The 13,409-nt window shown below is 29.0% G+C and overlaps 1 protein-coding gene across 1 annotated transcript in view; it reads right to left on the reverse strand.

The window, feature by feature from the left end:
• Positions 1–11,940, reverse strand: part of LOC145828461 (uncharacterized) — a 29,972-nt gene extending 18,032 nt beyond the window's left edge. The window contains exons 1-20 of the mRNA XM_082936219.1: positions 11,925–11,940; positions 11,183–11,349; positions 10,592–10,716; positions 9,595–9,734; positions 9,315–9,423; positions 8,670–8,781; positions 8,206–8,288; positions 6,733–6,845; positions 5,858–5,993; positions 5,317–5,489; positions 4,673–4,813; positions 4,172–4,330; positions 3,622–3,822; positions 3,244–3,314; positions 3,014–3,122; positions 2,510–2,656; positions 1,979–2,162; positions 1,603–1,726; positions 1,190–1,312; positions 283–420 (exon numbers count right to left, since the gene is read on the reverse strand). Of these exons, the coding sequence (XP_082792345.1) occupies positions 283–420; positions 1,190–1,312; positions 1,603–1,726; positions 1,979–2,162; positions 2,510–2,656; positions 3,014–3,122; positions 3,244–3,314; positions 3,622–3,822; positions 4,172–4,330; positions 4,673–4,813; positions 5,317–5,489; positions 5,858–5,993; positions 6,733–6,845; positions 8,206–8,288; positions 8,670–8,781; positions 9,315–9,423; positions 9,595–9,734; positions 10,592–10,716; positions 11,183–11,349; positions 11,925–11,940 (2,571 nt within the window). The remainder of the gene's footprint in view (positions 1–282; positions 421–1,189; positions 1,313–1,602; positions 1,727–1,978; positions 2,163–2,509; positions 2,657–3,013; positions 3,123–3,243; positions 3,315–3,621; positions 3,823–4,171; positions 4,331–4,672; positions 4,814–5,316; positions 5,490–5,857; positions 5,994–6,732; positions 6,846–8,205; positions 8,289–8,669; positions 8,782–9,314; positions 9,424–9,594; positions 9,735–10,591; positions 10,717–11,182; positions 11,350–11,924) is intronic.
• Between the last annotated feature and the right edge of the window lie 1,469 nt (positions 11,941–13,409).

Below are 13,409 nucleotides of genomic sequence, written 5' to 3' on the forward strand. Positions count from 1 at the left end.
ATCAAATTTTTAAGATCGTGGAAATTTATTCTAATATGTTAGTTTAGAAAATTAAAATCAAAACTTAAATATCAATCATTACTCAGTTAGGAGCTGTCAAGTAAGATAATTTATTATTTAGCTAACTAGACAGTATTTAGTACTTTTTCATTAGTGATCCGTTATAAGCACGATAAAACAGCACTAAACTTAAACTTTACAAGGTTTTTTATAAGTATTTTGTTGAAAAATGTAAGCAGAACTAAATAACAAACACTTTAAAATTTATTCAATCAAACTAACAATAGGCTTTCCGTCCAGGTCGGACAAAAACTCCCACTTTTGCACGTTAGCCCCTACATTATGGTGGTCCATGCTGTGAGCCACTTTGTACTTGGTCACCCACTGTCTGTCCGTCAACTGTCCAATACCATTCCTTCCCTAGTGAACAGCTTATATTGAGTTTAAAACCATATGAATTTTGCTTTATACGTTTGAGGGCAACAGTTTTGACTATTTACTTTTTTTGTTATAAGAAAAGTATAACTAATTTGAGACTAAAATAGTTATTTTTTTCACTACATAACAATAATGTATCAAAACCTTAAATGCTTATGTATTGGCTAGTTGAACAAAACTCAATTTAGTTAGTTTTTTTTGACAGTTTGAATTTTGATAGTTATCCTAAAGCACAACAATAATAATTGTAAGTTATTTTCGTATAAATGTACACTTTAGTTACAAAATTTATAAAAAAATGTTTTCAATGAGAAAAATAAAACTAAACTTTTACTAAAAGCTCTGTTTTTAAAATTAAATTACAAATTTTTCTAAAAATTTTTGATGCTAACGTATTTGTTTGGAACGTAAACTTTTTTTGTTAGCAATAAAAAGATTAATTACTAATATCATTATTATAATATTTATACAAAATTAATAGAATTTATTATCATTATTTTCGTTAATATTATTAGAATTAAGTATTTTTATTTAATACAAGTGTTTAAACAGATAAGTTTAATAAGAAACTATGATTAATAAAATGCAAAGAAATTTCAAACAACACAAATTATAGTTATTAATTATCTGAAATTAACTCTAAAACCTTGACAGAATTCGGAGGTAATAACTTTTGTACCTAGTTTTCAAACAGTAACTGAAATTTGTTTGTTGAAAACAAACTTAAAACAATATAATCAGAAGAAGTTACCTGTGTGATCACCCCTTTAACGTTGACCGGTTTCGGAAAATCAACTTGTAGCCATGGTTCAGGGTCTTTGGACTGGGACAACGGTTGCCAACCACCATGACCTTGACCTTTTTGAATGTTGTCCTTGAATTTAAAAAAAAGATAGTTACTATCTACAAAGAGATTATTGAAAGTGTTCCGTAGTTGAATACTTAACGAAAAACATAATATTATAAGCCAAAGATGCTGTATTTGGCTTTAAATGTTATTTTGTACGGAGGATGTATACGCGTCTTAACTTCCGAGCTGTATAAAATTCTGGAAACTTGAAACGTACTAGAAAGATTATAATAACTACCTTAAATGTTATTAAATGCATTTGTAAATCTTATCTGTAGCTAAAATTAGTATTTTTTTTTAATATTTTCACTCACAAAATCAGCAATATCGTCCGGAGTGTTTAGTCTACCTCTCCACGCTCCAAAATAATGATCTTTTTCAGATGAAGCCGTCATCGCAGAGTCTGGAAGAGTCGATCCGTACTCCGCACCTAAGTGTCTGAAAAAATCGTTTTCATTATGGAAATCGAGGTTATGTTTGAAGTAAAATTTAGTTTAACATACGTTTAGTATTTAAATGGAATTTACAATTGTACAATACAGTAATACAGAACAATAATTGATCCAAAAGTCTGTCACCAAAAACAGGTGATTAATAAATATATCTATTATATTTAGTGAACAAAAAGATTTAGAAAAAAAGCGAAAACTAAAAACAAGTTTAGTTTTCTTTTTTTCAACAACAACAAACTTGAAGCAGCAAGACTCGTTGGCGTCGCACTCCTCCTCCTCGCCCTGGTCCCCGATCACGCTCGTGGTGATTCCCCTCTTCTCGCACATGTAGTGCTTGTGGTAGTAGCAGTCGATGTCGTTCCACGTCGAGTCTCCCGTGTAAAATTCCCCGCAATCCTCGTCACCAGCGTTGTTTGGCTCCCCTAGCGGATAGAAAAGTTTAATATTTCAAAAATCTTTGTTAAAACTCTGAAGAGTTTGATAATTTAAATGTTAAGTTGCTTGTTTAGTTAACTTTAGCAAACTTTAATTTAGTTGTATGTATACATTAGTTTAACCTTTAAGACATTTGATTTGAAATCTGTCCAACTTATTTTTATACACTTATATAGGTTAGGTTTACTTAACAAACAAGCAAATGAAAAAAAAAAACTTTTTATTTGTAATATTTTGAATAGCAAATTAGTTATCTTTTACTCAATGGTTATTTGAAAACAATATGGTTTTAAAAGTTAGTTTTAATTAATATAAAAGTGCTCTGCAAACCAACCGAGGCCCCAGTTTATATAGGGAAGAGGTGACCCATCAGACCAGGCCCATCCGCTGTCGGCAGTGTCGAGTATGTCGTGGGGAAAGGGGTTCGAATCTATGAGGCCGATCCAAATGTTCGCGATTGTGGGTATTCCCTGGACCACGGCTGTTCGAACGTTATTATGGTAAGATAGCAGGCTTAACTAACTTTGTCCATATAGACCAGTTTTAAATACTTTGCTTAACTTTTGCTTAAAAGTTTGCTTTATCTGTTTTAAAATGAAACAGTTTTATGTGCACAGATTTTTAAAATTGCTTATACGCCGTATAAATATTTCAAGCCTATTTGGAATAGTTGTAGTTAGAAACATTTATATTAAAAGAGTCAGTGCTATACATACTTGACTCCATTTTAAATTTGTGTTCATATCAATTAATATAATGAATCATAAAAATTAAGAAAATTTATTTTAGTATAAAAACATTGTTTGTTTTACAATCGAATTAAAATATTTGAACTAACAGAACAAAAATTTTGATTCATCAGGCGAGTTGATCGAGGCGAGGTCTCCACCTGCGGCCTGACAAGCCGATCTGGCATCGAACCACGTGCGCGTCTGATCCCCGTTTATCTGGAGTAGTATCACATATTTATACAAGAGATTTATAAAAAACATTTTAATCAGTTCCGGCACGAAACAGAATTAGCCTATTTATGATTGTAGAATTTTTTTTTATTAGTTACAAACTGACGAGGTAGCATTGAGTTGATGACGGGTCTGAGAACCATCCACCTCCCCCGCACTTGTCTTGGTCGGGTGAAACTGGAAGAAAAATATTTACAGATAAATCAAACTTTTTTGACTTTCTTGTATAAAGATTTTTAAACATCATTTTCAGTGTTTTTTTTTAATTACTACATTTCAGTACAAATTTTGTTTTTATTAGTATTAAAAACAGAACACCAACCAGTAGTTTGAATAACGATGGTCCGGATGCCAGAGTCTGTGTAAAAGTTTGTGATGTTTGATTAATTGAAACAATCATATTGGAACTTTAACGCAATGTTTAATCTAAAGTAACTGTTCGGAAAGAAATATCAACAAGCTTTTTTTGTACACAAAAACTCACTGTCTTCCTTTTTGCACAAGGGTCGCCTGTAGAGGGCGCAATCTTCATCATTCCAATCCCCGTTGGCCTTCATGGAAACGCAATTCAAAGTCTTTGTTGCGTTCACACCCCAGTTTTCAAATATTATGGTACTTTTGTCGTTCCATTCGTATGCAGAAGCCCCCATTTCGAGACCGATCCAGTACTTTTGCTGAGAGTGTCCTGAAAGTATTTGTTGGACTTTTTAGCAAGTTTTGTGCGGAAAGAAATAATATCATAAAACAAACTAAAAGTATTTTTTCAAGTTTTTCATGTCTTGTATTTATGTTGAGAAACGGTTTGCTAGAGTAGTATAATTAAAGTTCATTCAAAGTCCTATAGTTTTAAAATTAAAAAAAGGAAAATATCAGCAAAAAATTGGAGTAATAAACCTAGTTAACAATAACAATTATGTATGTTTTCAATTTCCTGAAACCCGAGCTAAAGTACAAAGTGCCTACTACAAAGTTTTGACCGTTTATTATTACTCTAATTAAAACAGAGACTACCAAACTATTTTTTAGCAACGAACCCACAAGGAAGCTTTGCTCGTTTTCATCCAGAATCGATGTCAGCATTCCGTTGTTCTGTTGGCAGAATTCCTTGGATTTTTGAAAAGTCATGCTGCTGGTTTCAAACTTGTAACACTTGCCATTGTAGTGTCTCCATCCTTCGTCACATTTGCCGTCGACTATATGACGTAACAATTTAGTGTTTTATTACTTTAGCTGTCTTTTTAGACGCAAAAAGTACAAATAGTTTGGATTTATTAAAGGTCTTTAGTCACACAGCTTGCTTTACAATTAAATTTTTTCGAGTGTTTTGTTTAAAAAGTAAGAAAAGTTTTATAAACTTTTTAATCCTTATTAAGTTTTAGTTTTTTACAAGCCTACTTGTTTTTTTTTTGTTTAATTTTACAACTGTTTGTACAATTTTGCTTAATAAATAAAGAAATATGTACTACATATATTTATATATTATTTTATAGAACAGCTATCATTTTTTAACTGTATTTTACACTCTTGCAACTAACTAGTGATGGTTCCACTACCACTGGGAGCCAACTTGGCACCTTCAGGAACCGTGCAGACGTATGGAAGTTGCCTGAAACAATCCCCACTTTCCCAGTTGTTCACGTTGTTGCCCGTGTAAATCGTCATACAGTCGTCTCTACCTATCAAACAAAAAATTTACAACATTAGCAAGTATCTAATGTTTTAAACAGTTTACTTACAAAAGTGTTCGAATATTTCTGTGCTATTTTTTTTCTTTGTTTAAATTTCTTGCTATATTTATGTTTTCTTGTAAGGAAATATTCACTTAAAGAAATAGATACAAAACTACTACGCGAAAAAGCACATACAACATAGTATTTAAGTATATAAACTTTAGAAAAATTAAAGATAAATTTTACTTTGTTGTTGAAAAAGTTACTACTAAAGAATTATAACTATAATGTAGTAATTTATTAACTTCTTTTTTAAGTGAATAAGACCTACAACTATTTTTTGGCTACATCGAAACAGAAAAATAAAATGTGAACATTTTATTTAATTTATTTAGTGTCTAAAAGAATTCAAATTTCCTATTAATATAAACTTATAACTATCTAATTAAAACAATAAACAAAACGAAACTCGCAGACAAACAATAATTTAAAACTTGTTTTTTTCTAACTTTGTACGTTTTTAGGGTAACCGGCCTGCCAGTAGTACTTCTCAATTGGTGACCCGTCGGACCACCGCCAGTTGCCATCGCTACCTATGTCCGAGCCTCCCAACCACAGCTGATCGTGACCAATTCCGCGAAGGGCCTCCAAGATGGATGCAAAATAAATCTGCTCCGAGTCACTGCAGTTGTAATTTGTTTTTAGTTTTTGTTTGATGGGGTAGTAAAATTTTACAAACTTTAGTTCCAAATATATTTTTTAATGTATTGTCTAAATATTTATGGTTTAATATTTTGCGTAGTAAGTTCTAAAACATTTAGTTATTTTTTACGTTTTTTTTTTTTGACAATAAATTATTATAGAATCCTTAATACTTATCAAAACAAAAGTCTATTTTTGGTATAAGAAAAGTATATTTTAGTTTAATATGTAATTTCCACTACCTTCATGCTTTTAACAGGTATATAAATAACAAAACAGAGACTGACACTTAATGGTAACTAATTATTTGATAGAGAACTTAAAATTTAAAGTCTTTGTTTTAATCACCTTTCAATTTTTAGCATTTCAGCGCCGATAAACTTGCACTCCTCCTTGGCATTGGTCCAGGTCTGAACCCTGTTGGCGTTGATGACTATTTCGTAACACTTGCCGTCCAACAGTGTCCATCCTGCCGGGCAGTCACCTGAAAGTAGGTTAGAATCACAATTTTCTAGATTGAATAGTTCAAGCAAAACCTTTGTAATAAAACTTAAATGATCACTGTGCAAAAAAAAATCTTTTTAAAGGTAGGGGTCGGTAGCCATTTATAAGTGACCGGCTAATTTTCTTAGAAAATGTTGCTCGCGGGTTGCAATCTATAGTAAAATGGGGTTCTTAGGCCGCAGTTATTCTAATTAATGTAGCAATAAATTCAAACTAAAATACAACAAAGTAATCAATAATAAAAGACTAAGAGTTACTAATTATCAATATTAGATGTAATTCCTCACTACAATTTTTTAATTTTTTTATAGATATTAGCTAAAAAGTAAATATCGGGAAGCATATTTATGCTTTGCGGTCGCATTTGGCCCGCAAGTTGCAGTTTGCCGACCCCTTATCTAAGATTTTATTTAAAGGTTCTACTCGTTTTTTAGGTATCAAAAGAGGTATAAATTAAATACTTTAAGTCAGGTAAATTTAATATAAGCCTGCATTGAAGCCAAACAGATCTTTAAAACTCCTAGACATCAATTTTTCTTTATTTTTTTAAAATTGTACAAAACAAGTTAAGAAGAACTGTAAGTTATTGTTAAAAAAATAATGTTAAAACTGAAATGAACATTTGTCTGCTTTAATATTTATTTTTCAAATTTAGATAAGATATTGCCACTTTGAATTTAAGATTCAAAAAGCATAAACAACAAGTCTGTTCCACGAACCGATAAGACCACGTTCACATATAAACTGGAGCGGCTTGCTACACTTAGTAACTGTCCACTTCCAACTATTCGGCTCGGTCATCTGGACACATGAGCTTCCCGTGTACTGAGGTCTGTTGAGGAAAATTTACTTGGTTTACTTTAAACATTTTTGTCATTATAAAAAATACTTATAAATTCTTAAACTATGCGTGCTATAAACATCAAACTTGTATGATACATACTTTAGTTATTTTTTAAGGCCTGCCGAATAATCAAGTATATTAAGTTATAGATTATTTTACTAAAGAAATTATTAAAATGTAAGGCAAGTTTAAATTTTTTTAATAATTTACATTAAAACCGAATAAAAATAAAAGTTTGTTATAGAAAGAGTCTTTGAGCTTGCTTTTTATAGAATAGAATATTTATTTAACGTAAACTTATATTGTTCTTGTGTGCGAATTCATACTAAAATCTACTGGGTTGTCTCGAAACAGCGTAGAAATTTCATTAAACTTACTAACTTTTTACAAGTTTAATATTTTTACTTGTCATTATAATTTAAAATAATTATGAAAGTTAAAATATAATCACAAAAAGAATAATTTATAACATTATTTGTTTAAACAAAAACCTTGAACTTAAAAACTATTCATAATTACTATAAATTTTAATTTTAGCTAATTGCCTGAAAATCAGTAAAAAAGCTAAACTTTGCCCCAGTAAAGTAAACATTGTGCTGATATAGTATTTTATTTATTTGTTTTGAAAATTTAAAACTTTTATCTATAGGTTTTCTCCTTTGTAATATGCAATTAATGTTAGAACAAACATGTTAGCAATGTCAACAAATGCACTACAAACATAAACGTGACTATTTTAAAACAATTGTTTTCATACAGGCAACGTTAAGTAAACAAATTCAAATTTTTAGTTGAATAATTTTTATACTTTTATTTTATTTTTGTTTTAAAATTCTAAAAATTTCATGTTTGTGCTTCTACTGAAAATGTAAGTAAACATTATACATTGAAAATAGTCCGTTAAACATTTTTTTAAATTATTAACAAAAATATATTATTATTAAGGACAGGTTTTTAGTACGCAAGTTATATTTACTTGCTTACGCACTTGAAATACTATTTTTGATTCAAGTACTTTTTTTTTAATAAACTATCTTACTAATTAAAACTTGAACTTTATTTCATTACAAAGTATAGGAACTTGTTGTTCGTTGTACATCTACTAGATTAAAAATTTTAATATGTTAGTAACTGTCAATTTTTTATTGACTATAAAAAAATTTGAGTTAAAAAAGTCCCAAGTGCAGATACTAGTTTTGGTATACAACGTCGTCGTTTGAGCTCATTTCACATTCAGCTACGAAACAAGCGTTTTAGACATATTAATTTTTTTAATTAAACTATTGCTTGGTTTTCTTTAGTTTAAAAATGCACTTTTTAAAGGTTACATTTAATAATAAATTCTCACTTTGGGGGTGTACCGCTTTTGAAATTTGTGTAAGTGTTGTCTGCGGCAGAAGGGTCCACCCAGCTAAAACTCCCTGGTGTTACCTGAATAAGAAATATTTAAAAAAAAATTAATCGACTTTTTTATAACTGAATAATCTTTTATTTTTCTCTAAAAACTTAAAAAGGTTCTAAAATCTTGCTTGCTATGCCTAAAAACCTCTTCAAGTATACTGGTACAAAACTTTGATTACCGACTAACTAGATTTTTTTCTTATTTACTGTAAGTTTACTTTAATATATATTTTAACTTGACAGTATCTTTAGAAATTACAATTAAATTAGAAAACGTTAGACAGTCTATAAAATTTTGCAAAAACTTCATAGTATTGGACTAAAAAGTTATAAAAATGTCAAATTCTAACTTTACGCTTTTGTTCAATTTTACTTTACAGAGGAACAGTTTACACAAAAAAATCAACTCACGGTATCGGAGTACCCTATGTAGTACTCTTTGTTCTGCGATTTATCGACAAGCCCCTCGACGAAAGCCTCCTCGTCTTGTGATTGGACGGAAACCAGCCAGGATCCCTGCCCTCTGATTTGTTAATTAGATTTACATTTTGATTTTAACATAAGTAAACAAAATTGCTAATAAGTTTCAAACAGCGCAAACCAATATGATTTTTTTGCTTTGATTATTAGAAATTTTTTAAAAAACAAACGTATAAAATAAAACAGTTGCATGCTACCTTATACTTATTTTTATGGTTTTAATGGGATTTGTTTATTAATAAAGCACAATTTTCAATGGTAAAGGTAAATTTCAAATAAATTTTTATAAACATTCTGAAGCTTTATAGATAAAGCTGCATTTAAAATAAGATAAAAAGGAACGGTGTATTTAATAATAAAAAAAAATTAAAGATTTTGTAAAGGTACTTTTCTTTTTTTTACTTCTTTTATCTACAACATTCTGTCTCAGCCACATGAAAAAGTTGCTACTTACAGCTTTACGTCAAATAGTACATATGTTTAAAATTTAGTTTAAAGGTTTTAAGTGCTCTTTTATGTTAAAAAAGTTTTTTTTAATTCGGTTATACAACATCTACACAAGCTATTGTTACGTACTTGCACTCAAGATCGGCTTCGTGCCACGTTTTTGCTTCACTGCTGGGCTTGTAGCAGCTGTCGCTACCTGGCCTTTCGGACCAACCTTGTGGACATTTGGCCGATTGGGCTGAAACATTTTAAAACTTAAAAAAAGTGCTTGTGTCTATAAACTACTACCAAAGTGTAATTTAAAAAATGCTTGTAAACTACGTATAAGCTATCTTGTGTATAAACATAAACACAGTCAACCAAAAAATGATTTTTAGGTTTTTCAAAAAACTGAGTTTCGCGAAACTACCTGACGGGGCGCGGCAAATGTAGTTGGTGGCGCGGTTGCAGCTGTCATCGTTCCACTTCCCCCTCTGCAACGGGGGATCCACCATCATCTGCACGCAGTCCTCGTCCCCTTTGTTGTTCGGCTCCCCTATCAACCAGTTGCTATAAAAAAATATAAAATATTTAGCAGCGGTGCAGTGACAAGTCTTACGTAGAAAATAAGTTTTGTAATTTACGCCTTGAAAAGAAAAGCAGTGTTCTGAATTATTACTTTTTTGTTGTTTTTCAAATAAAATAAAAAATTATAGGAGTTTTAAGGTTTCCTTTAAATTTTAATTTTCCTCTTACTTACAAGCTAGTTTTTGAATAATTTTTATTTAATTTTTCAATAGTTTTCTTTAAATCACATGTTTGTAAAAAAATAAGTCGGTTTATGTAAGTTGTGTTTTTTACATCTTTCAAAACTAAATTTGTAACTATAGTTCAACTAAACTAAATTTTAAAGTTACATAAAAATTAAACAAATATCAACTAATTAGTATGAATGTTAAAGATCGTAAAGTTTTGGGTCAAACTTGTTTACTCTTGCATGTGTTTTATTTGATTTGTAGTAATAAAAAATTTAAAACCAACTAATAAACAACAGTAGTATTTTCCTTGATTTTAAGATTAAGCTTAATAAGTTAAGTGTAATATTCAAAATAGTTTTAAAGTTTTTGTTTACAATATAAAGGTTTAATTAAAAACGGTTTTTTGATAATTACAAAAAAAAAGTTGTAGATTTTTGGCTGAAATTCTTTATTTCAAAGTATTAGTTTTTAAGTCATTAAATTAAATTTACCTTAATCTTAATATTTTTAACAAACACTAAACTATAAAAGAAGTGTGTCTAATCTGAGTTTCACTTTTAGTAGAACATCTAAAACTGACATGAACTAAATCTAAAAATATAACCCTTGTTCAAATAGAAAGATAAAGACTTAACACACGATTTATATTAATGATGTTGGATCGTTTACCTTGTAAGATCGTCATAAGGAATAGGATCTCCGATCCAATTGTACGTTCCTTCGGCATTCAAGTCGTTCAAACCAATCCACCACCTTATATTGTTCGATGTTTCTACTTTCTTGTACGCCCAATCCTATTTAAACATAAAATTTAGTTTAAAAATAAACTAGAGCATAAACTATAAATTAGTTTTAAATGAAAAACACCAGTATTTTACTAATTATCAGATTTGATACTAATACCAGCTTTTTGCACAAAACTTAAAGTTATTATACCTAAATGTTTATAAAAAATATATATTTACTTTAAGAAACCAACAAAGTTATAATACAAGTCAGTAATACTTAAAGTAATATTTTACTACATGTTAGGAAGTAAATAAGTTTATTTAAGTTTTAGAAATTTTGAAGTGTAAATCTTTTTATTGAAAATAAAAAACTTTAAGACGTATTAAACAGCGTCGTGTCATATATAGCAATAAGATTGCACATCATTTAACTAATAAAAAAAATAACATAACTTGGGTTTTCTTCAAAAAAATGTTTCACAAGTAAAACTTTTGCTAAAAAAAAAACAAGCTTTATGACGTCACAACCAACCTGTTCGGCGGGGGAAGCGAACCAGGCTAAGTGACCTCCGTTCATCTGGCAGGTCGATTCGGCTGCCGTCCACGACTGCACGGGGTCTAGGCCCAATGTCTGGAAGGAAAAGTACCAGCAGTCGTTGCCGTAAAACTCCCAGTCCTGCGGGCACGTCGGCGCCGAACCTGTAGCAAAATATTATTGTTTGATTATTTAAATTATTTTGTTTTTCAAATCTGTTTGAAGATATAATAAGTAATAAAAAGTTAGTTTAATACGGTATTTATGTCGTTTAACCAAGGTTTTGCAGGCCGTAGGACATTTTACTTTTACATTTATTTAAACTTTGAAAGCTGTTTATAATCTGTTTTAACAAGTTAGAAATTATTCATTTTTGATGTTTCAGTATAGTTTAAGTGAGAATAAACTATTTTCTTAGAGTGCTTTAAAAGTTTTTCTGTTGCCCGTTAGTATTTTTATAATACTAAGTATTTTAAAGAGTATAAATACTTTAATTATGAAAGTCAGTACATTGTTAAAATAAAAGTCTGTAAGATATTGTTTCTGTTATGTTGATATGTTTATTCTATAATTATAGGTTTTCTCCCATTGTCCCTGTTACTTTTTAATAGAAGTATTTTTGTATGCTTGTGTTTTTTAAATCTTAAAAAATTAAGATATGCCTGTGTTTTTATTAATCTATTATTTCTTTATTTATATTATCCGACAGATAACTAAATATATTGATAAAAATACTTACCTTTTCGAATGAGCATACTTCATTATATTATGCAGTTATATAAGTAAAGTAATAATGTATAAAACAAGTTCAATTTTTTCAGATTAACAAAGTTCGGAATGTTAATTCAACAATGAAAACTAATGATCTAAACTTTTACAAATGAGTTGTTTTTGTGCCCTAAGTTAGTATAAAAAAATAGTATGCTTACTTGTTAGAAGAGGTAGAAATAAAAATATTGCAGTTTTTAATGATAACATTTTTGTTCTATGTCCTTCATTAAAGTGTTTTGTATTTATAATTTGTTTAGTTTGTATCTTTCAAAAACTATTTTACTTTAGTTTCTGTAATAATAAAGGCTATCATCAGCATTTTAGTGAGTTAAAAAAAGTAATAAAAAAATTACATAAATATTAAACATTTCTTCTGTAAATTTTGACTAAAAATTCGTCAACTTGGTATGCAAATTATTGTTGGTCGACTTTAAAAAAAAGTACTGTCGTTTAAAAAAAGCTCTTTCAAAATTTAAAAGCAAGTCAAATGTTTTTTAAATACAACCACTTACGATTACAAATACTGTTTATAACATATCGAAAAGTACTCTAAATCAGTAGGAACATACAAACAAATTTCAAAACTAGTAAATAGACCTTACATATGTTTTACATTTTAAAACACTCTAAACTATAATTTAAACTCTGATTTTTAATACTATATCAGTATATAAACTAAAAACAATTGTTACAAAACGGTAAAAACTGTTTTTGATGAAGTTAAAGCAATTTTTATACATCTGCAGTTATATTATACTTTATCGGTTGAAAAAAAACTTGATTAAATAACCAAAGCGAATAACACAAAATAATATATGGAAACTTTATTTTTGTTTACAGATTAATCATTACTTTTGTTGTTCGGATTGCATTGATTGCGCTAATCAAATTCAACGTTGAAACAAATAACGTTTCTATAAACAATTTTCCGTTTGTTTAGTTGATTGCATTATCATGGTCTTTCAAGGATGTTTAGTTTTTCAGATAATAGATGAAATTTATTTATAAAAACAGATATAAATTCCACATTTGAAAATTTTTAAGTCATTTCATATCTGTTTTTTTAAGTTTTTATCTAATTTAAACGTGTTTTGTGTATTAGGTAGCGTTTTAAAAGTTTATAAACACAAAGCAAATAGTTCCCGTAACATTACTTTTTTTGAATATTTTATTTAAAAAGCTTTTAATTTTTCGTCATACTTTTTTTTCTATGGTACATTTACAAACATGTTTAAAACTACTGAAAATGATAAGCTTATAAACTTTTTTGACCAATTATTTATTGACTTATTTTTAACAGTCATTTTACTTAAAAAAAGCAAGGTTTCTTAAGTTAAGTAAAAAATTAAGTTTGTTTGTTGTGTAAACATTTTTCAGTAAAAACAATTAAAATTTCGCCACAAAGACAAAATATTTTGAATGCTTGATTTTTTAAACAAACAAAATACTTGAT

Source organism: Thalia democratica, chromosome 2 (assembly GCF_965202585.1).
Source record: "Thalia democratica chromosome 2, ktThaDemo2.hap1.1, whole genome shotgun sequence".
Taxonomy (NCBI): domain Eukaryota; kingdom Metazoa; phylum Chordata; class Thaliacea; order Salpida; family Salpidae; genus Thalia; species Thalia democratica.